The 25,803-nt window shown below is 31.4% G+C and overlaps 1 protein-coding gene across 3 annotated transcripts; it reads right to left on the bottom strand.

Moving 5' to 3' along the window:
* LOC139515203 (protein rolling stone-like) lies at positions 1-25,511 on the bottom strand. 3 transcript variants are annotated; one of them, XM_071304781.1, is made up of 5 exons: positions 21,938-22,397; positions 21,499-21,606; positions 5,507-5,747; positions 4,823-4,933; positions 1-1,085 (listed from the first exon to the last, which is right to left on the bottom strand). In XM_071304781.1, the coding sequence occupies exons 2-5, from the start codon at positions 21,586-21,588 to the stop codon at positions 694-696; spliced, it is 834 nt and encodes a 277-aa protein (XP_071160882.1). In that variant the 5' UTR covers positions 21,589-21,606; positions 21,938-22,397; the 3' UTR covers positions 1-693. The 3 variants fall into 3 exon arrangements, with proteins under 3 accessions (XP_071160882.1, XP_071160870.1, XP_071160877.1); XM_071304769.1 differs by lacking the exons at positions 1-1,085; positions 4,823-4,933; positions 5,507-5,747; positions 21,938-22,397 and adding exons at positions 16,572-17,804; positions 19,823-19,933; positions 20,753-20,993; positions 25,323-25,511; XM_071304776.1 differs by lacking the exons at positions 1-1,085; positions 4,823-4,933; positions 5,507-5,747 and adding exons at positions 16,572-17,804; positions 19,823-19,933; positions 20,753-20,993 and having other exon boundaries at positions 21,938-22,084.
* Positions 25,512-25,803: the final 292 nt, after the last annotated feature.

The following is a 25,803-nucleotide window of genomic DNA, read 5'->3' as shown; positions in this document are numbered from 1 at the left end:
TACAAAATATATGTATGAGCATGCATGTATAGAATGGTATATCTATATATCTATATGGATTTATGTCAAAAGACAGAGAAGTGAAGAAAGAAAGAAAAAATAATACAGAAAAAAATATATAAAAATAAATAAATAAATAAATGAATATTTAGAAAACAAAATCACAAAAAATAAAATACAAATTAAACAAACGAAAAAGAAAAAGAAAAAAGGAAAACTTTTACTTGAATAATGATGTGTGTGCGATCATGGTTTGCTATCTAGACAATTAGAAATCTTTCCGAACTTTTAATATACTCAGTCTGGAAGACATTTAAGAAAACGGTTTGGTTTTGCTCTAGAGAAAGAAGACATCTACCAGAGATTCGTAGTTATATGATTTTAGTTTTACAACACTCTGAAAGCCAGCGCAGACTTTTAAACATTTTATTTCGTATGTTTGAATATAATGTACATTTAAAAAAGTATTGTCAATGCTAGTCTGCAGAATTGAATAATGATAATATACTGTTCACAGTTAAATGCTTGCAAATGCACAATATGCCGTGGTTCCGAAATATGAATAAAAAAATAAATACAATACAATGTGACATGAATATGAATGGATCTGCGTTCTCATAAGATATGAAAGAAAAGTGTAAAAATAATAAAATAATAAAGAAGCATAAATGAGTTGAAAGGCGGATACATTAATCACATGTAAGACGTTACACCACTTTCTCCATTTCTGATTGCAGTTTGTTCAGTATAACACTGCACTCCACTTTTATTACAACATTTGTCGTGGATAAATATGCGTAGCTGATACATAGCAAAGAAAGCCATGTGAACGACAGGAACACCAATACATGTGAGAACAATGACATATATGATAGTCGTTCCAGCTTGGTCCCAGTCTAAAACCGGATATATTGCTGCTCCATCTCCTCCAACTTGATAAATCACGGAAAATATTACATAAATAACACCGATTACTAACGGATATATAACATGTAATAATCGAACAGGTTTGGCACAGACAAAAAAACTCAACAGAACATACACTGAGTTTATAGCGTGTTTTTCTATACTAGTTGGGTCACCAGCTGAAAAAAAGAAAAACATTTTCAATATTCATTCATCTCATTTTGATATTTCTTTTCCAAATCAACTAATATTTAATTTTAAAAATAAGTCATAAATCTAAAGCCTTTCTTTAAATCTATCTATGGAAGTTAATTTATTACATAATTCCCTCTATTTATCAAATGGTTTTTTAATGATTCACGATTAAAAATAGATAGTTTCTCGGTCTCACTTCATAGATAACCTGTTTGTTACGTAACAGAATTTGATTATCTTATTGTGTCCGTGTAAATCCGACTGATTATTGTTACATATCTAATGAGAAGATATTTTGAATGATGTTTAATATCTTATTTTTTTTTTTATTATATCTTAATGTTGTGAACCGTTTCCCTATTTGTCTTGGTTATAATTGGTTCCTTTTTACAGCGGATTACCGTGAGGGCATCCCAGTGTATTGCTATCGCCTAGATTTCCATTACGTAATATTCGTTTTAGGTTTTTAGCCGATCTATAAACATGATGAATACGTAGACAGCATCAAGTGCAAACTGACATTCCTTATCGTTTTTTTTTAAAAGAAGATCAATTAATAATATTAAAATGTTTTGATATATGTATATACATACAAGTAAAAAATCATTTACATCTATGCACACACATGCGGAAGAATATCTGAAGAACGTTTGCAAGCTCAAGGAACGATAACTCTGCATGGATGATTAAACATTTTTTTTTGGGAAAATACGATTGCCTTCTCAAATCCATTCTATTGAAAAATCGAATTATTACAGAAGAGTGACGTGTTCACCATGCACTTCCACTGCACATTTATTAATATAGAAGAGTAGAATGATATACAAATGCATGAAAATTATATATAAATGTAACTGTAATATACTGATTTGTATCACTGCAATATTAAAGTCATTACGGTGAGTATGAATTCCCTGTCATTAATCTATCATCCACACACGAACTTGTCATAGAACAAAGTGTTATCTGTACATTAATCCCTCTTTCATGTATAGAGATGTGATTCTTTTTCTGAGACAAGTGCTTATCGGTCAATCCACAAGAACTTGCGGTCATGCGATGTTCAGTACTTTAGTACTTTGATTATTCTCTTTCTGTTATATGTATAGTCGACTACTTGCATGTGTGTCCGAGAACAGTTCCTTTACAACAGTGGCTATTTTTGTGTATTTTTTGTTGTTTTGTCAGTTTCCTTCTCGGGTGTTCTATTGGAGGTTTATATGGTATTTCTAATTTTAGATGACCCTTAGCTAGTCAGATGCCAGAATTGTACTATAAATGTCTAAAGATTATGCAGGTCGTTTGGTAATTAATTTTAATTTCATGTTTCTCTGATATTTCCAACTGCACATATGTAAATGTGTAAATGAATCCATTTTTTTTTAATTGTTCTCATTTGCCGTACGATTGAGAGATTACCAAATACTATAAGAGCTTGTCTTTATACTATATTGTAGTTGAACACGGTTGGTTGACTGCAATGTATCTGTATTGGTTTAGTTGTGTTGTTTAGTTGTTGAGTCATTTATATTAAACCCCCACCTATTACAAAAGCAGCTAGTAGTTCCATTTTACTGATATATTTGTTAAAGTTTTTTTTATACATTGTACATGTAATTAGAACCATTTTCATAACAGCGTGAACAACCAGAATACTTATGTTGGTAATAATACTGAATCGTTTATAGTTTTCACGCGTTTGTCATCGGCTATCGATAACAGTGATTTAACACTCACCCAGTCTGTCAGAGGCGATCCAGTTGGGATTTAAATATAATAGACATGTTACGAAAAGGTATATTCTCGTCGCTGAGGTTTACAAATTACACTTTAAATTTGGGGACGGTGTCAAAACATTGATTATAGATAAAAATTAAATCATGTGCGTCTTGGTGAATTCAAATCACATTTACGTAACATCCTAATATTATGACATTTGCTTTTGTGATATTGTTGACTATCAAACGACTTGAAAGTTGTACGCGTGTAATAGTGGGTGGGATAGAAAAAGGGGGCTGAGAGTTATACAAGTTCATTCGATTCTAGATTGATTATATATACATAGTATGCCAGTTAGATAATAATTTTATTGATGTATTACAGTTCCTGAAAAGGTTTAATGTATGGCTTTATTAATCCCACACAACGCTCTGATTGATTTCTTCTCTCGGGTGTCTCCATAAGCTTCCATTTACTCTGAAAGTTTTGAAGCGCCTTATATCGTGTTCGACATATACCCGCCACTCTTATATACGCAAATTCATTTTTTTTTTACATTTTCATCTTTCTGCTCGTCGTTTAGCTCTTAGTTGATGCCTTTTTTCACATCTAATCCTAGCCCCTTCCTCTCCCTAAAAAAAACAACTGGTTAGTACACATCTATAAAAACGCCATACTAATTATTTTAGGAAACCCCTGGCATTGTTAGCTTATATAGAGGAAAGACCCATCGGCCATCGGTGTTAATTTTCCTATTGTCATTTTCTTATGAAACGGTTGGCGAATTTCAACCAAACTTTCCAGGAATTTGTAAAATACAAAATATCTGCATAAGGTGGTGTTAAGGTGTAAATGCAAAGTCATTATGTAATGATTTTGAAACTCTGCGGGAATGTTCAACTGATGAGTAGTGAGTCATATTTTACACAAACCTCTTATCGTTCTTAACAGGCATTAAATATTTGCCACTGAACGTTATGCAACCAATAATCAATCAATCACAAACACCTTATAAAGAAAATACAAATTGAGCTGAAACTGTTTAAATTAAGACAAAGTTGGAAGAAAATAAAGGAAGACAAGTCATGCCCTCGAAGCTATGTGACCGGGAGTATAAATTTTCTAAACTAGAATGCAACATGATTCGAGTTGAAATTGTATAAAACTCATGTCTATGTGTTTTAAAACAGACCCCGTCAGATAAAAATTTAGGTGGCAAACTACTGGATCAAAATACATAAACTTCTTTGTGTGCTTTTCATACCTATATAAAAATGACAGTTACATATATTCACGAGCAGGTATTTGTAAAGCAGTTTATAATACTTAAGATTATTTGCAACTTCTATAAATTTTGCAAGGGCTCGCCCGAAATATTTACACACGCATGTACCCCGTGTCTCCGTTGCATTTGCATGACCGCCCCCTCCCCCTCTAATCTTTTGCATTAGAGTTTCTTAAAAATATCATGGAATTTATTAATATCTATCTTTTATTTCTTATGGTAAAAATGTTTCTGAATATTCGTTCCATACGGCGGAATTGCCTCCAAAAGTATCAATGCAGTTTTTAAAGAATATTCAATGTATACACAGGTAATCTCTTTTGAATTTCGACACAGTCCCCACATTTAAAGTGGTATTTGTCAACCTCAGCGTCGTGAATATACCTTTTCGTAACATGTCTAATAAAAGAGTAAATTACATGCAGGTGCACGAAAACAAAAATTAAGTATTCAACCTTTAAATCATCACACATGGTTTAGTCCTTTGCTAATAATAAGTTGTATTTGATTTAGGCGTTTAGAACCTATGGCGACCAAACAGTTAAAATTTTCATAACACGAGCGATATGACAAGTGAGTGTTACAGACGAACGTTCACCTAATCTGACCCAGTCAATTGAGAACCTGAGCCGGTCAAGGAATGGGCTTGTCAACGCTGTTACGAAAAATGATTCTATATTTCATGACATATAAATGAGATTTCATATCTTTACTTACTTGGTGTCAGTAAGCCATAGAATGCTATAGTTATCAAGACACTTATACTGTTACTAATCTCAAACAATATCCAAAGCAGTTTTAAATACCATGGCATTTGATCTTTATTGTCTGGAAAAAAATATTTTTAACATAGGAGTTAAAAAATTGTATTTTATATCGATCTATAGAATCAAGTAAGAAATAAATAGTGAAATAAATTGACGATTGAATTTATTTCGATAATATACTTAGGAATAACGGGTTATATTGGAAGTTTCATTGGAATCAAATAACTTGTTTAAGATGAATTCAAGATAAAAAGTGCGGACAGAGGAACGGGCGTTCGTTTAAACCACTGAAATGTCTACCACTTCCGGTCATTAGGCCATTTTTTGTTTTTCCCATGGCAAAATATGGCATAGGGGAGTTAGGCGAATGTTCTTTTAAAAAATTGCTTCAATCACATTTGTTACGCATGTATTCATCAATATAACTGTAATCAAGCCGGTTTAATCAAGAAAATTCAAACAATTGAAATTCTATTTTGCAATAATGCATCTCAAATGCAGAATCCTGGTTTCTTGTCTGTGACTTTTCTAACTCGTATAAAATGGTGTACCACTATTTCCCTACATATTTTATCGGGTTTTATATGATTATAACATTAATTTTATAATAATTATAACAGCAATAAAAACCTACCTGACTTAGGAGATAAATGTACAATATCAGATCTCCTCACATGGACATATAAAGTAACAATAAAATCCACAAGATTATAAAATCCGACCAGCATATAGCCCCAGTTTGTCAAATATATGAAGTAATATGGATCACCGTCTCCACCATTTTTGTATGCATTGTACGGATCCAGAGAAAACCATACAATATGCCATACTAACCAAAATCCACTCCATATAGGATATAAGATTCTAGGGCCACACTATCAATAAAAAGAAAAAGATACACACATTGCATAAATGATTAATTTTTACAACACTGGTATTTATTTTTCAATAATCTTTAATATACTTTTATTTTAACTTAGCCCCTGAAATGGAATAATAGAAACAAATTCAACGCTTTCAAAATTGTGTCCTAATTGAAGTGTTAAACTCTGAAGCGGTATTTTGAAGCGGTATAACATGTTTAACCCCGCCACATTATTTAGGTATGTGCCTGTCCCAAGTCAGGAGCCTGTAGTTCAGTGGTTGTCGTTTGTTTATGTGTTGCATATTTGTTTTTCGGTCATTTTTTTTTATATAAATAAGGCCGTTAGTTTTCTCGTTTGAATTGTTTTACATTGTCTTATCGGGGCCTTTTATAGCTGACTATGCGGTAGGGGCTTTGCTCATTGTTGAAGGCCGTACGGTGACCTATAGTTGTTAATGTCTGTGTCATTTTGGTCTCTTGTGGACAGTTGTCTCATTGGCAATCATACCACATCTTCTTTTTTATATTGTACAAAAAAGATTGATAAGACTATATATCATCAACAAAATAAAACGAAAATGCTCACATATTTACATCTGTATATTTCATTGTGTGGGAGAATACATTTGAAAGTATAAGAATAATGTTTATATCTTATCATATTGGAAGACAGTACAATGATTTTATGTTAGTATCTGTGATGTCTTTAAAGGCACTTTGTTCGATTTATAAAAGGAAAACTTGTATCTTTGTGATCGTAATTGGCAAGTAGAAAACAGACTTACATGAGGATTTTGGGTTTTTACATTAAGAGATGTCTTATTGATGCATTTTCTCGAAATAATGATCTATAAGAACAAAGGTCTGTCCCGCGTGGTAGACTGCAAAACAATACCTTGCATTTCCACGGCAATCATGTTGACTCTCCTATTCCAGGATATATTATGTATTGTGATACCTAGCTTTGAAAAAAGTGTCGTTAAATGTCATAAGGCATCATCTTAATAGTTGGTTCTAGTTATACAAAGGATATACGCAACTGAGCATCAAGAAATAACAACCAATCAATCGAGCCTTTTATTCAGCTGAGAAGGTCATTTCGCAGTCTTAACCATAAGTAGTAAAATCAAAATGACTAAATACAGTTACAGTGAAACTTTAACAGAGACGCGAAATGTACTTCAAATTCCCTCCGCTTTCTTTCCTATTACCGCTTCCTCATTTTTTTTTGCGATGCCCTTTCTCCTTATGATACACAACCAGTGTATGCAAATCAAAATTTTGAAAAAAGGAAACATAAAGTATGTGTCTATTCAATCAATTTATAAAGAATGCCTTGACAAGAAGAAAAACGATGACTTTTATTTTGTATGGAATCTTTATTACGAAGTGCGAAGTCCCGTTGAACACATAGCATGTGTAAGACCGATGTAATAGAGACGGATAACACAGAAGCAGTAGATGTTTGACCTCAATGGTTATGTGACTGAAAAAACGAATGTCTTTTTGAAAATTAAAAAAAAATTACAAAAATCAGGTCAACTTTGAATATAAAACTATTTTTGAATTTTATAATTTTATAATGACACGATGATGAAATAAAAGAAGCTTTTGCATTACAGAAATGATATATAAATACATATGGATGGAGAGTTTAGGAGAATCATGATTAAATACAAAGCTGCTACATTGGAATTCCTTCTTTAAATCATCATATCTTGTCATCTTACGGAATAACCAAACCTGTAAAATACATGTACTTATGTACTTACAATGTTTATAAAACGACTTTTTAATTTAGGTCAGGAATTTAAATGGTCAAAGAAGGCTTCTACACAGTGAATAAGTCGAACTTAATCCAATTTCAACAGTCTAAATAAGGTAATGCACTATTTAATACCGATATACTAATCAATAACTTTTTAACAAGATAGACAATAAATTAATTTTGATCTTCCTTAAGACAAAAACTTATTTAAAAAAAATGGTGTTCTCTCTGACTTAGTTTTGCCATGGAGATAAAAAGACAGAAATTTCATTTTTGCAAAATGCGTACTTACAACTTGTGTAGCCTGTATTTAGTTGTCCGTTGGAATTATGTCTTCCTTTATATAAGCTTTTAAAATTTGATTAATCGATACGTTATCATATGACACAAATACATATTTTTCCATCCATCCGTCCTTTCCGATGAAGTTCCGGCCTGTGAAGGACTTTAAAATACTTTTTTTTGTTTAAAGCAAGGTATAGTTGTTAATGTCAGTGTCATTTTAGTCTTTTGTGGATAGTTGTCTCATTGGCAATCAAACCACATCTTCTTTTTTATATAAAACACTCGAACGACAAATGGCGTCTCATCTTAAAAAAAGTGCTTTGGTATACAATAATAAAAAAAAGTACTGGAAATTCAACTGTGTCATCGTTTCCACGGCAATCATGTTGACTCTTGTATTCCAGTATACATTATATATTGTGATACCTAACTTTAGTGTATAAACTCGTAAGACAAAAATAATTATCTAATACAGAACGTACATTATCATTGCTGTATCTTTGACGCTTCTATATCCAATATCTGAATGAACTATTAGTGAGTTCTAAATAGACAGAAGAAATACTCCACTAGGCATCAAGAAACAGCAATCGATCAATCGAGCGTTTTATTCACCTGAGGAGCCTTAACAATGGACAATAAAATCAAAATGACTAAATAATTAAATCTCAACTATACAAAACATCTACAATGGAAGAAAGCTATACAGTACCAATACCTAAAACAGTTAAAATGAAGGTATTTGTATAACACACTTTTTCATATAACTTTACCAAAAGACACGCAATGTACGTCAAATTTTACACTCTTTCTCTCCTATTACAGCTTTCTTCATTTAGTATACACTTTCAAGGCTCCATTTTGCCCTTTCTCTTTGTGATACCCAGCCATTGTATGTAAGTGAAAATGTTCAAATAAAAGGAAACATAACGTTTGTGTCTATTTCAATCAACTTGTAGAGTGAAACTCCCCACCCCTCCCCTTCCAAAAAACGCCAACCCCAAAACAATGGATAACATCAACAATTGAAACATGCCCCTAAAAATAACGCAGCTGCACAAACGTGGCATGCGGAGTATTCAATATTAGTGTTATGCATAATGGAAAAAATAGTATTAACTTAAGTATTATGTTCACATACCTAAAGTTCAATATAGTCGTTTAAAAATGCTATACTTATACATAATATTTTTTTATAAATGAAAGTTAAATTGTTTGCAATCTATTTCGGGGAGAATTTGAGAACAGCTATTAGTGTCAACGGTGTAAAAATTGGTATTTTTAAAACAATAAGAAATTTAAAAATTATTCGAATTGTTTCCTCAAATGTGCAGCGATATATGATTACAGAGTATTTTGTGCGTTATATAAATATGCATATTACTTCGGAATTTATTATTTTATAATAAAAAATAAACTATTGACAAACAGAAAGGTCTCACCTGTATGTTATAAAATGCAAAAGTAGAAAAAATAGCAGTACTTTAACATGGAAAATATACAAAATCAAGGAAAAATAAACCATGACTGAAGGTACAGGTCCAAGTAATTTTTCTAGGTAATCATGTTATGTCGTTGTAATACAACTTCATATTAAACATAAAATGGTTTCCATTAAACTGAGCTTTTCACAAACTTTAACATGTATTCGCAAAAGTTTTAAAGTCAATAAAACAGGACTGTGGGGGACAAGACCAACTTATCGCAATGTAAATGAGATGCGTTTAAGCTTTTACAACTGCACAAATAATACCGTTTACTTTTCATTGGTGGCTCTTCTTAAACTGACTTAATCACAAATTTTAATACTTTACTTAGCAATTGCAGCTTTAAGGTAAACAGACAATCAATAATGAGGTGGGGTCACATAATCTCCATGGAAATTATATGTCCCAATACTTATACAACTCCAAACCATAACCCAAAACTCAATCACGACCTTCCTTTTTGGGCATGGAACCTTGTGATACAAATTCACAGATGTCCATACACTGAAACACAAATTATTGTCCTTGTTCTTGATCCCTTTTCCTAAACGGTCAGGACAATAACCTCACTCCCAACCTGCTTTAGTAGTATAGATGGTACAATCTAATTGAGATCCATATCCTCTTAATGAAGTTGTCTGAAAAACAAATGTCTTAGGACGACGACAACGTCATACCATGATACGACCACAAATTGTTGATGCCGCCAACACTAGAAACAGCACGCCAAAGTTTCGGTTTTTGAATTCGTCAAGGTGAGACAAAACTAGTTTTACCAAGTTCTTATCATAACTTAGTTTTATTATAATTCATTCTTGCAATGTATTGTTACTATAGAATTTGCATCCTTTTCCATTTTACGTCTTTTAAATAACACCTATTGAGTAATGATAGAAAATGCATATTCAAGGTGGTTGAAATATGTTTCTAGTATTCATGTTTCAGCAACCATTCATTTGAGCAGATTAATTTGTAAAGATAGTTCAGATGAATAGTAATCCCCCTCTCAACGCAAGTTTTTATACCTAACCTTGTCGCACATCAATTACACCTATAATTTCGTACCAACAAAAATGAGGCTGGTACATTAAAAATACTCAAAAGTACAAAGACACATAGACAACTATAAGATACCAAACAATCAAATAAAAAGAAACAGATCTATATTGCCCTATTTAGTATTATGATACATGTACCTATTCGAACGACTGATTTCTAGTTGGGGATATTTATAGCATAGGAAATAGAACGAGTCTATGACAGATGTCTTTTATCGTTCTTTGTTTCTCTGTTTGGTTTACCAGACTGCAAAATAATGTCAAAGTGTTTTTTGATGATTAAATCATCAAAATATCTACCCAGAAACATATTAAAAAGTAAAATAACCGCGAAAATACCGAACACCAATGAAAATTAAAAACGGAATGTCCCTTATCAAATGGCAAAATCAAAAGCTAGAAAATGGAAAATACACCTGGTTTTACTAAACCTCTCACTTGTATAACAGTCGCAAATAAATCCTTCATATTGACAACAATGTGTGAGCAAAACAAACAGACATGATAGGCAAAAAATGTCAAAAATAGGGGTATAGCATACAGCCTCGATTGTGTTATTATCTTAAACACAATATGAACTAATAACTCAGTCAACAAAATAAAATAAAATGGCATAATATCGACACTCTATAGACGAGACACATAAGAAAAATGAAAGACAAGAATACAAAAAATGACCATAGCACAATAACACAATAGCGGGAGTGTATACAAACCGAGCCACGCTGTAAGGATATTACAAACAATGGGCTAAATAAGCCTAAGCTAAAGACCAGTACAGATATTTCTGTTTATTTCTATTGTTATCTATAGGCTTACAACAATGTTCATTGTATCCCAATTATTAACCCTTCAATGTAAATGAATATAGAAAAAAATATAAGTAAAGAACACTCACTATCCTTAATTTTTTATAAAGAAAATAAATCTAAAAAGGATGTGTTTCCTTATTTTGTTGAATTATATTTCCGACAAGTCTGTCGCACCCATGTACCTATCAGAAACCCCTATTTTTTTTAATAACATAAATATCATCGGTACCAGGAAAAATGTAGTATGTACTTACATGAGTTTCATTAATATCGGATATTCCTTATTCTAGCTAGAGTATTTTGCAGCTATCATAAGCTTAACATATTTCGTATTTTAAATCACAAGTATCACTATGTTTATTATAAAATTTCAAAATTATGATAACATAGATTTTAATCAGCTTTTATACATATCCTCGTTATAATCATATAACTTTATAATCATATAGAGTTTATAATCTTACTGATAACCACTGTCACCTGGAAAATCTTTTTAATTTATTGGTTTATACAGTTAAAATGTCCCATAAGAAACATAAACGATTAAAGATCATTAAACCTGCACTTTTTAAAGACTAAAAAGGGTGAAAAACTAAGTGTTTATAGATGACTTTGTCGTCAAGCCTTTTCGCCATGTCTGACAATTTTTATCGCAGGTGTAAAACAGAGAGAAAAGTTTAGTTTATTAAGTGTCTTTAATTATCAAGCAGATCTTCAAATTTATATTTTACATTTTGTGGCTTATACTCGCAAATTAATGAATTTCTTTGCTTAGAAAATATCACAGTTATTTACGATTTTTATCCATATTCGAAATTTATGAGTGCTTATGTCTAACGCTTACTCAAATAGAAAAACGTTTTAAGTTACTTTACTCTTTATTTCCTAAGAAATTTTAAACAAAGTCTTCACATAGAAATTTCAAATTGTATGTATGCACTGCATGTTGTAATAATTTTTTTTTTGCGTTGTCTTTATGCATTTCAATTTCGGTCAAAGGCTCTTCCGTGATTGTGTTGTATATTTTTATGAATGCTGAATCAAAATTAAATGTTCTTATCTTATCTCATTCAATACATAATCGAAAATGAATATTAAAATTATTACCATAGAGTGACCATTCAAGATTCTCCTGTTTGGTGCCTTGATTCGATTTTACTGGTAAGGTCAATAGTCAAATTGAAAGTGACAGGTTTTCTCATAAATTCACATACATGTTTTAGTGACCTCATAGGATATATAACAATGCCGGCTTAATTAACTTACAGTAAAGAGAATCCAAATTCAATAATTAGGCGCTTACATGACACTCTGTTCTAATTACTTTTAGCTTAATTACAAATAATCAAATCGCATGACCTAATTTTTACAATTTCTTTTTGTTCCAAGGAAATCAATATTTACACATAATTTTAAATGTTATAATGAAGAAAGTTTTAAAACCAATATTTATAAAAAAAACACTTCCAAAATCATTTTAACAAAATTATTTTTGTCTTTAGCACTTCACAATTTGACAATAAGAATATAAAAATGTGGTATGATTGCCAATGAAACAACTCTTCACAAGAGACCAATTGACACAGAAATTTAAAACTATTAAGATCATTGTACGGCCTTCAACAATGAGCAAAATCCATACCGCATAGTCTTTATTTCCTTTACACTTTTTATTTTTGTAGACATTCCTCATACTTACTTTTTTTTATCGAATTTTATTTCCTTTACTCTTTTTATTTTTAGACATAAAGCTATTAGTCCAATTTTTAAATTGAAGTACTTCTGTTGATTTTCTTTTAATATTTTTTCAAAAATTTGTTTATATTTTAAATTATTTTCTATTAGTAATTTTTAATTTTCATATATTGACTGGTATTTTTTTTACGGTTTCTTTTTTTTATTCTATTTTTAAATTTGTTTATATGCACTTGTATCATTGTTTTTTATGCATTGTAAAGCGCTTAGAGATAATGTTTATTTAGATAAGCGCTATATAAGCACTATAAATAATAATAATAGTAATCAAAAACCAATTGTTCAGAGAACAATTGAAGGTCTTTGCACCAAAAACAATGTATTTTAATATGAAAGTTGTAAAATTAAGTTTAAAATGTCATTTCAATCGTCAAATGATAGCTGATTGTACACTGATTCCAAAAATATATGGTTTCTTTACAATATTTTTTAAATAAGGGAGATAATTTGTTACTTCCGGTTTGAAAAATGTTACTTCCGATAATATTTGAATATTTACTTAACACTGATTCCAAAAATATCTGGTTCTATATACTTTTATATTAATAAAATACAAAAGATAGCTATTTACGGTTTATACAAGGTCACTTCCAGTTGTTTTTTTCAAGGTTAAATGGTTTGATACATTTTGCCAAAAGTCTCATGGCTTTATCATGTATACATATGAGGTAAAAGCAAAGGTCAAAATCGAGAACGTCAAATTAATCTATGACCTTGCGCTCAATTTCAAGGTCATGAACCAAGGACCTCAAATCAAAAGACCACAGGTCTTAATTATATTTGGTTAATGAGTTATATCACCATACGCGTATTTCCAAATACAGGAGGGGAGAAAACTCCCTTTTACGTTCAACTACCCTTGCAAGCAAAATTTACGTGTTGCGACATGTCGCATCTTACAATTTAGTAAAAATAATTTGTTGATATCTTATACGGTTTTTGGGAATAAGTGAAAATAAGCCAAATTCAAAAATTAGAATATGACCTTGACCTTTGACCTTGACCTAATTTTCATTTTTTTGGACCAAGGAGCTCAAATCAAAACATCCCAGGTCTCTATCACTTATGGTTTACATGATAGAAATGAAATCAGAAGAAAAACAATAGGTCTTTCCACACAAAAGTGGAAAGACCTAATAATGATAATAATAATAGTCAGCTATAAGAGAACCCGAAATTCAAACGAGAAAAAACATAAAATATTAAACACAGCAACAAACGGCAACAACTAAATTACAGGCTCCTAACTTGGGACCGGTACAGCATGTGGCACTGTTAAAGATATAAGCGGGAGCCCAACCCTCCCCACAAAATTGGACAATGGTTTAACAATAAAACATAAGAATAAAAATCCGTTGAAACAGGCTGAACTCATCAGATAAATACAAATAGAAATACAATAAACAAAACACAGAGTGGACGTGGGCGGGTACTTGTACATCAAAACAACAACAAGGCCGTAAGAGAATATCTGAAAGTACTCGGAGTTACTTATCGCTAGTTCAAAGCCAATAACAACTAATAAAAAAATTCTTTCCATATACACTAAGTTTCGATTCGATACATAACCTGTATACATTAAATAAAATATTAATATAAATTTATAAATGTTAAGATTTTGTTGCCTATTCTTATGAGGGTTGCATAGATCGGTGCAGCCCATTTGCGCCTAAAAATCCTTACGTTTGCTAGCGCGTTTGGCTACATTTGCGCACAGCTTTTGGGTTTATATTGACAGCGATGAACTGTAACACCAAACCAGGCACTTCATATCCGAGAAACAGGCTATATATGCCCTCAATTTTAGAATTCATTGATAGATTCTTTTTATTATACAAAATAATCAGTACATTGGGTGTTCTACAAGGATCACTTGTCCTTCACCTTTTATTTGAGACCTCAATTATCAAAATGTATGCTACATATACTTAAGAAATAATTCATGGGGGCTTGAATATATCGTGATTTTACCACGGGTTGGCCCTTTATGACAAATATTTTACCCCTGAGCGATAGCGAGGGGTAAAATATCGGCATAAAGTGACAACCCGTGGTAAAATCTAGATATATTCAAGCCCCCATGAATTATTTCGATTCTGATAGGACACATACGGCAATTCTTTTGGATCGAAGCGCTCTAGGTGTAGGCAAATATTTGCCGTTCCCATAAATAAACGCACTAATAAACTAGCGTAAAAGAACGGAGCAAACTGCATTAGTGACATGCTTAAACTATTTAAAATAATGTATTTAGACAGTTTTGGATGAATTTGAATGATAATTTATTTATATGTCTTATATGATGTACAATAAAGGGCTTTTGCCACATTTTAGCATCATTTGTGTATGTTTCCTTGTGATGATTTTCGGATTCACAAGCGTGTATTTTCCCGTAAAATGCTTACATTCTAACGTCATTGTTCTATGACGTCGGGTATCTCATTCATAAAAAAGCATATGACGTGGGAGCACAATCGGAACAGCACTGGCAATATATTCATATTTTACCACGGGTGTGTACTCAAAGCGTTTGAAGGACGTCATGTTAGAATTTAAGATATACACCGGTGCGTATGAACTATTTTGTTTTGAATATGTTCTACTTTCCCGTATGTTCTCTATTGACCGGGCCTGATTAGGTGGTGAATCCTATTTCAGGTAGCACTCCACAGTTAGAAAATAAAATTAAAAATGAGCCCCAAAATGTTTTATCATCTCCTATTCCTGGATTTCTAATACATTAACCTAACTATTTGTGTTGTACATGTGCATATGTATGTAATCAGTATCTTCCATAGATTTTATTTTCAAAAGTTAAAAGGGTGAAAATTAATTCCTTTTATGTGTATCCATGGCAACATTCTGCATTTATTTACCATAAAATATTGCAAAAAGAGGGGGGGGGGAACATGTCACATATCCCCCCAAAATTTGGATCAAACTAGAATTTCAATGCCTTTGAGTGATACCTTTTTAGAAACTGTTTTCATAAATCTTCCTAATGATCAAATAAAAAATGGGTGTCTGTCGCCTCATTTTTTCGTAAAATCCAATCACAAAGTTCGTGCGATAAAAAGTTGGAAAATAACATTACAATAATTGCCGGACCAATGTATGGTATGGACATGCAAATACGGACTGTCATACAGAAAACAGCCTATATTACATACATAACATAACCTTGTTGTTCATATAAACCCAATACAAAGGCTATTTTAATACTCAGCTATCTAAAAATGAATTTTATTGCACACTAGCTCTCATATTTAAAAAATCCACAGGGGCCAAAATGCGAAACTACACACCTAACTGTGGAGTGCTACCTCAAAGTTTTATTCAAAGAATTTCGCTCAAGCCGGTGCTAGGGGCCGTAGTAAACTTTCAGTGAGGTGAGAGCTTTTTTGCGCCGTGTTGAAGTCTCACTGTGACTTTGAGATAAAGAACAGCAATACAAGCGCCGTTCTTTTGCTTTTTGTGTGTTTTTATTTGTTGTGCATGTACTGATTATGCGTCATCAAATAGACACCCTACGTCTTTTGTTTTTCTATTGTAAAGTTCAAAGTAATAAAGAATTTGGTTACATTTGTGCGCATCTATTCAGGAACATATGTTTTGTAAGACATACTGTTCCAAGATCTATTTTATATGTAAACCATATGTAAACCACAGTTAAATTATACCTTTTATATCGTTAACAATTCTTCATTCTTAAATTTTCGATTCAGTAACTTCTAAGTTTGGAAAGAGGATACAATACGCTCTTCAATATACGCTATTTTAAAAGTTAGAAGTATGGCAAAATAATACAAAATATATGTATGAACATGCATGTATAGAATGGTATATCTATATATCTATATAGATTTATGTCAAAAGACAGAGAAGTGAAGAAAGAAAGAAAAAAAAATAAAGAAAAAAAATATATAAAAATAAATAAATGAATAAATGAATATTTAGAAAACAAAAACACAAAAAAGAAAATACAAATTAAACAAACGAAAAAGAAAAAGAAAAAAAAGGAAAAACTTTTACTTGAATGATGGTGTGTGTGCGATCATGGTTTGCTATCTAGACAATTAGAAATCTTTCCGAACTTTTAATATACTCAGTCTGGAAGACATTTAAGAAAACGGTTTGGTTTTGCTCTAGAGAACGAAGACAACTACCTGAGGTTAGTAATTCTATGATGCTAGTTTAACAATACTCTGAAAGCCAGCGCAGACTTTCGAAGATTTTATTTCGTATGACTGAATATAATGAACATTTAAAAAAGTATTGTCAATGCTAGTCTGCAGAATTGAATAATGATGATATATTGTTCACAGGTTAAATGCTTGCGAATGCACAATATGCTGGTTCAGAAATTTGAATAAAAAGAATATAAAAAATAAATACAATACAATGTGACATGAATATGAATGAATCTGCGCTCTCATAAGATATGAAATAAAAATGTTAAAAGAATAAAAGAATTCACAAGCATAGATGAGTTGAAATGCTGATACTTTCATCACATGTAAGACGTTACACCACTTTCTCCAGTTCTGATTGCGGTTTGTTCAGTATAACACTGCACTCCACTTTTAGCACAACATTTGTCGTGGATAAATATGCGTAGCTGATACATAGCAAAGAAAGCCATGTGAACGACAGGAACACCAATGCATGTGAGAACTACGACATATATAATTGTCGTTCCAGCTTGGTCCCAGTCTAAAACCGGATATATTGCTGCTCCATCTCCTCCAACTTGATAAATCACGGAAAATATTACATAAATAGCACCAATTATTAACGGATATATAACATGTAATAATCGAACAGGTTTGGCACAGATAAAAAAATTCAACAGCACATATACTGAGTTTAAAGCGTGTTTTTCTATACTAGTTGGGTCACCACCTGAAAAAAAAATAATTCAATATTAATTCATCTCATTTTTATACTTTCTTTTTCAAATCAAGACTCATATTTAATTTTAAAAATAAGTCATAAAACTAAAGCCTTTCTTTAAATCTATTTATGGAATCTATTGATCAAATGTTTTTTTAATGATTCACAATTAAAAATAGATAGTTTCTCGGTCTCACCCGATTATTTACACTTCATAGATATCCTGTTTGTTACGTAACAGCATTTGTTTATCTTTTTGTGTCCATGTAACCCGTAGATCCGACTGATTTTTCTTACATATCTAATTAGAAGATCTTTTGAATGATGTTTAATATCTTATTTTTTTTATTATACTATAATGTCGTGAACTATTGGTTATAATTGGTTCCTTTTAACAGAGGATGACCATGAGGGAATCCTAGTGTATTGTTATCGCCTAGATTTCCATTACTTTTAAAATATTCGTTTTGGGTTTTTTAACCGATCTATAAACAGATAAACATGATGAATACGTAGACAGCATCAAGTGCAAACTGACATTCCTTATTGATATTAAAATGGTTTGTTATGTGTATATACATATGAGTAAAAAATCATTAACATCGATGCACACGCATGCAGAAGAATATCTCAAGAACGTTTGCAATCTGAAGAAACGATATCATAGCATGGATGATTAAACATTTTTGCGGGAAAATACGAATGCCTACTCAAATCCATTCGTTTAGAAAAATCGATTTATTACAGAAGAGTGACGTGTCCACCATGCAGTTGCACTGCATTATTATTAATATAGTAGAATAGGATGATATACAAAAGCATGTAATGTACTGATTTGTATCACTACAATATAAAGTCATTAATGTGAGTATGAATTCCCTGTCATTGATTTATCATCCACGCACGAACATTAACCTCACTTTCAGGTGTGATATTTTTTTTCTGAGACAAGAGCCTGTCGGACAATCCACAAGAACTTGCGGTCATCCGATAGTCAGTACTTTAGTACTCTGATTATTCTCTTTCTGTTATATATAGTCGACTACTTTAATGTGTGTCCGAGAACAGTTCCTTTACAACAGTGGCTATCTTTGGGTATTTATTGTTGTTTTGTCAGTTTCCTTCTCGGGTGTTCTATTGGATGTTTATATGGTAGTTATAATTTTAGATGAGCCTTAGCTAGTCAGATGCCAGAATTGTCCTATAAATATCTAAAGATTATGCAGTGTCGTCGGGTAACTAATTTTAATTTCATGTTTCTCTGATATTTTCAACTTCACATGTGTAAATTTGTAATTGAATTCATTTTTTGTTTGTTTTACTATTTTTCTCGATTCAGAGATTACCAATTGCTATAAAAGCTTGTCTTTATAGTATATTGTAGTTGAAAACGGTTTGTTGACTGCTATATACCTATATTGGTTTAATTGTGTTGTTTGGTTGTTGAGTCATTGATAGTAAACCTGTACCTTCTTTAACAAAAGCAGCTAGTAGTTCCATTTTACTGATATATTGTTAAAGTTTTTTTTATACATTGTATATAGAATCATTTTCATAACAGCATGGACAACCAGAATAATTATGTTTGTAATTATATTGAATCGTTTACCTTTCACGGGTAAGTCATCGGCTATCAATAACAGTGATTTAACACTCACTCAGTCTGTCAGAGGCGTTCCAGTACGGATTTGATTATATTATAAGAAAGAGTAAAGTACATGGAGGTTCACGAGACGAAAAAAAAAGAAAGTTTAAGTTTTCAACATTTTAACCATCACACAAGATTTAGTCCTTTATTAATAATTCGTTATATTTTATTTAGGCATTTAGAACCTATGGCGTCCCACTCGTTAAAATGTTCACAACACGAACGATATGACAAGTGAGCGTTACAGACAAACGTTCACCTAATCTGATCCAGTCAATTGATAACCTGAGCCGGCCAAGAAATAGTCTTGTCAACGCTGTTATAAAAATGATTCTATATATTTCATGACATATAAATGAGATTTCATATCTTTACTTACTTGGTGTCAGTAAGCCATAGAATGCTATAGTTATCAAGACACTTATACTGTTATTAATCTCAAATAATATCCACAGTAGTTTTATATACCATGGCATTTGATCTTTATTATCTGGAAAAAAATATTTTGAACATAGGAGTTACAGACTTGTATTTTATATCGACCTGTAGAATCATGTAAGAAGAAGAAATGTGAGATAAATTGACGAATTGAATTGATTTCAATAAAATACTTAGGAATAACTATCGAAGGACCAGGAGGCTGCTTTGATGACCTGTTCTGAAACAGCAAATTGAAATATTTAAAACTATAAGGTACACGATGTCATTATCTAACAAATATCCACCGGAAGACTATTTAGAATCCTGCTAGTTGTTTTTGGTGCCTATTCTCTTATCTAGAGTAGCATAGTCCTTGTTTTTATATCAAGGAATCTCTAATATAATTTTGAACAAAAAATGATATAAGAGGTGTACAACGCCATACGGTTTATACTTGTTTTTTTTGGAATCAAATAACTTGTTTAAGATGAATTCAAGGTATTAAGTGTGAACAGAGGAACGTGTGCTTGTTTAAACCACTGAAATATCTACCACGTCCGGTCATTGAACATTCAATGATTTAGTATTTATAAATCAGCCATTTTTTTGGTTTCCAATGGCAAAATATGGCACAGGGGGGTTTAGGCGAATGTATTTTTTTTTTTAAATATTTCTCCATTCACATTTGTAACGTTTTCGCATGTATTCATCAATATAACTGTAATAAATCGAGCCTGTTTAGTCAAGAAAATTCAAACAATTGTCAGAATCCTGCTTTCCTGTCTGTGACTATTTTAATTCGTATAAAATGGTGTCAAACTATTTACCTACATATTTTATTTGGTTTTATATGATTGTTTTAATAATTATAACAGCAATAAAAACCTACCTGACTTAGGAGATAAATGTACAATATCAGATCTCCTCACATGGACATATAAAGTAACAATAAAATCCACTAGATTATAAAATCCCACCAGCATATAGCCCCAGTTTGTCAAATATATGAAGTAATATGGATCACCGTCTCCACCATTTCTGTATGCAATGTATGGATCAAAAGAAAACCATACAATATGCCATACTAACCAAAATCCATTCCATATAGGATATAAGATTCGAGGACCGCACTATCAATAAAAAGAAAAAGATACACACATTGCATAAATTATCAATTTTTACAACACTAGTATTTATTTTTTAATAACCTTTAATATACTTTTTTTTTACTTGGCCCCTGAAATGGAATAATAGAAACAAATTCAACGCTTTCAAAATTGTGTCTTAATTGAAATGTCAAACTTTGAATAGGTATTGTACAATAAAATTGGTAAGACTATATATCATAAACAAAATTAAACGAAAATGCTCACTTTTGGCCTCAATGGTTATGTGACCGGAAAAACGAATGTGTATTTGAGGATTTTCAGGTCAATTTTCTGGTTTAGATATTAAACTATTTTTGCACCATCTATAATACACTATTTATAATTTTATAATGACACGATGATAAACTAAAATTAGCTTTTGCATTGAAGAACATGATAGATAAATACATATGGATGGAGAGTTGTCTCATTGGCACTCATACCAAATCTTCCTATATCTACATAAAATAGATAAGTAACTACATACCTCTGCTAGAACAAACAGTTTAGGGGTATCATGATAAAATACAAAATTGCTACATTGAAATTCCTTCTTCAGATCGTCACATCTTGTCATCTTACTGAATAACTAAACCTGTAAAATACATGTACTTATGTACTTGCAAGGGTTATAAAACGACTTTTTAATATAGGTCAGGAATTTAAATGGTCAAAGAAGGCTTCTACACAATGAATAAGTCGATCTTATCCAATTTTAATCAATCTAAATAAAGTAATGAACTATTTAATACCGATATACTGATCAATAATTGTTTACAAGATGGACAATAAATTAATTTTGATTTTCCTTAAGACAAAAACTCATTTAAAAAGAAATGTGTTCTCTCTGACTTAGTTTTGCCATGGAGATTAAAAAATCCAAACTCGGTGACAGAAATTTCATTTTTGCGAAAAAGCGTACTTACAACTGATGTAGCCTGTATTGAGTTTTCCGTTGCATTTATGTCTTCATTTATATAAGCTTTCAAAATTTGATTAATCGATACGTTATTATTCGACACAAATACATATTTTTCCATCCGTCCTTAAGTTCCGGCCTGTGAAGGACGTTAAAACACTTGTTTTTGTTTAAAAACAAGGTAAAACACTCGAACGGCAAATGACGTTTCATCTTAAAAAAATCGCTTTGGTATGCAATAATAAAAAAAATCTTATTTAATACAGGACGTACATTTTGATTGCTGTATCTTTGACGCATATATATCCGATATCTGAATGTACTGTTAGTTTGTTCTAAACATACAGAAGATATACTCCACTGAGCATCAAGAAACAGCAATCGATCAATCGAGCGTTTTATTCACCTGAGGAGCCTTAACAATGGACAATAAAATCAAAATGACTAAATAATTAAATCTCAACTATACAAAACATCTACAATGGAAAAAAACAATACAGTACCAATATATAAAAACAGTTAAAATGAAGGTGTCTGTATAACACACTTTTCATATAACTTTACCAAAAGACACGCAATGTACGTCAAATTTCACACTCTTTCTTCCTTATTACAGCTTTCTTCATTTAGTATACACTTTCAAGGCTCCATTTTCTACGATGCCCTTTCTCTTTGTGATACCCAGCCAGTGTATGTAAGTGAAAATGTTGAAATAAAAGGAAACATAACGTTTGTGTCTATTTCAATCAACTTGTAGAGTGAAACTCCCCCCCCCCCCTCCTTCCCCTTCCAAAAAACCTCAACCCAAAACAATGGATAACATCAATAATTGAAACATGCCCCTAAAAATAACGCAGCTGCACAAACGTGGCATGCGAAGTATTCAATATTAGTGTTATGCATAATGGAAAAAATAGTATTAACTTAAGTATTATGTTCACATACCTAAAGTTCAATATAGTCGTTTAAAAATGCTATACTTATACATAATATTTTTTATAAATGAAAGTTTAATTGTCTGCAATCTATTTCAACGGAGAATTTGAGAACAGCTATTAGTGTCAACGGTGTAAAAATTGGTATTTAACAATAAGAAATTTAAAAATTATGCGAATCGTTTACTCTATATGTGCACAGAGTATTTTGTACGTTATATAAATTATGCATATTACTTCGGAATTTATTATTTTATAATAAAAATAAACTATTGACAAACAGAAAGGTCTCACCTGTATGTTATGAAATGCAAAAGTCGAAAAATAGCAGTTCTTTAACATGGAAAATATACAAAATCAAGGAAAAATAAATCATGACTGAAGGTACAGGGCCAAGTAATTTTCTAGGTAATCATGTTATGTCGTTGTAATACAACTTCATACCAACTATAAAATGGTTTCCTTTAAACTGAGCTTTTCACAAACTTTAACATGTATTCGCAAAAGTTTTAAAGTCAATAAAACATGACTGTGGGGGACAAGACCAACTTATCTCAATGTAAATGAGATGCGTTTAAGCTTTTACAACTGCACAAATAATACCGTTTACTTTTCATTGGTGTCTCTTCTTAAACTGACTTAATAACAAATTTTAATACTTTACTTAGCAATTTCAGCTTTATAGTAGACAGACAATCAATAATGAAGTGGGTCACATAATCTCGATGGAAATTATTTGTCCCAATACTTATACAACTCCAAACCATAACCCAAAACTCAATCACGACCTTCCTTTTTGGGCATGGAACCATGTGATACAAATTCACAGATGTACATACACTTAAACACAAATTATTGTCCTTGTTCTTGATCCCTTTTCTTAAACGGTCAAGACAATAACCTCAATCCCAAACTCCTTTATAGTAGTATAGAAATTTATGGTACAATCTAATTGAGATCCATATCCTCTTAATGAAGTTATTGTCTGAAAAACAAATGTTTTAGCACGACGACAACATCATACCATTATACGACCACAAATTGTTGATGCCGCCAACACTAGAAACAGCACGCCAACGTTTCTTGAATCCGTCAATGTGAGACAAAACTAGCACCAAGTTCTTATCATAACTTAGTTTAATTATTCATTCTTGCAAAGTATTTTTACTATAGAATTTGCATCCTTTTCCATTTTACGTTTTTTATATAGCACCTATTGAGTAATGATAGAAAAGAATGCATATTCAAAGTGGTTGAAATATGTTTCTAGTATGCATGTTTCAGCAACCATTCATTTGAGCACTTCTAGAATTTGTAAAGATAGTTCAGATGAATATTAATCCCCCCTTTCAACGCAAGTTTTTATATCTAACCTTGTCGCACATCAATTACGCATATAATTTCTAACCAACAAAAACGAGGATAAAAATACTCAAAAGTACAAAGACACATAGACAACTATAAGATACCAAACATTAAAATAAAAAGAAACAGATCTATATTGCTCTATTTAGTGCTATGATACATGTACCTGTTCTAAACGACTGATTTTTAGTTGGGGATATTTATAACATTGGAAATAGTACGAGTCTATGACAGATATCTTTTATCGTTCTTTGTTTCTCTGTTTGGTTTACCAGACAGCACAACAATGTCAAAGTGTTTGTCGATAGTTAATTCATCAAAATATTTACCCAGAAGCATATCAAAAAGTAAAATAACCGCGAAAATACCGAACTCCAATGAAAATTTAAAATGGAATGTCCCTTTTCAAATGGCAAAATCAAAAGCTAGAAAATGGTAGATAAAACCTGGTTTTATAGCTTGCTAAACCGCTCACTTGTATGACAGTCGCATATAAATCCTTCATATTGACAACAATGTGTGAGCAAAACAAACAGACATGATAGGCAAAAAATGTCAAAAATAGGGGTATAGCATGCAGCCAACATTGTGTTATTATCTTAAACACAATATGAACTAATAACTGTGTCAACAAAATAAAATAAAATGGCATAATATAGACACTCTATAGACAAGACACATAAGAAAAATGAAAGACAAGAATACAAAAAATGACCATAGCACAAAAACACAATAGCGGGAGTGTATACAAACCGAGCCACGCTTTAATGATATTACAAACAATGGGCTAAATAAACCAAAGCTAAAGACCAGTATAGATATTTCTGTTTAATTCTATTGTTATCTTACCACAATGTTCATTGTATCTCAATTATTAACCCTTTCAATGTAAATGAATATAAAAAAGACAAATATTAGTAAAGAACATCACTATCCTTATTTTTATAAAGAAAATAAATCTAAAAGGTACGTATTTCTTTATTTTGTTGTATAATATTTCCGACACGTCTGTCCACCTATCAGAAGCCCCTATTTTTGTTTTTAAATAACATAAATATCATCGATACCAGGGAAAATGTAGTATGTACTTACATGAGTTTCATTAATATCGGATATTCCTTATTCTAGCTAGAGTAGTTTGCAGCTATCGTATACTAAGGTTATTCAAAGTATTCTAAATTACAAGTACAAAATATCACTATGTTTATAAAATTTCAAAATGATGATAATAGATTTTAATCAGCTTTTATACATATCCTCGTTATAATCATATAACTTCATAATCATATAGAGTTTATAATCTTACTGATAACCACTGTCACCTGGGAAAACTTTTTAATTTATCGATTTATATGTAGTTAAAATGTCCCATAAAAAACATAAACGATTAAACCTGCATTTTATAAAGCCTAAAAAATGGTGAATGACTAAGTGTTCAAAGATGACTTTGTCGTCAAGCCTTTTGCCCTGTCTGATAACTTTTATCTCAGGTGTAAAAAATAGAAACAAGTTTACTGTATCAAGTATCAAAAATATTTGATGTTAAATGAAAACCAGTTTGGTTTCAAAAAGG

Source organism: Mytilus edulis, chromosome 1 (genome assembly GCF_963676685.1).
Source record: "Mytilus edulis chromosome 1, xbMytEdul2.2, whole genome shotgun sequence".
Taxonomy (NCBI): Eukaryota; Metazoa; Mollusca; class Bivalvia; order Mytilida; family Mytilidae; genus Mytilus; species Mytilus edulis.
The sequence above is the reverse complement of the archived record's forward strand: the minus strand, read 5'-3'. Positions and strand labels throughout refer to the sequence as shown.

What these genes read in the sequence shown, in the direction of transcription:
- LOC139515203 (XM_071304769.1), bottom strand. Translation starts at nt 21,588, where the DNA reads ATGACAAGATGTGACGATCTGAAGAAGGAATTTCAATGTAGCAATTTT. An exon ending in AACTGTTTGTTCTAGCAGAG is followed by an intron (nt 20,994 to 21,498) that starts GTATGTAGTTAC and finishes TTTTATTGATAG; the next exon opens with TGCGGTCCTCGAATCTTATA. An exon ending in ACATTTATCTCCTAAGTCAG is followed by an intron (nt 19,934 to 20,752) that starts GTAGGTTTTTAT and finishes ATTTTTTTCCAG; the next exon opens with ATAATAAAGATCAAATGCCA.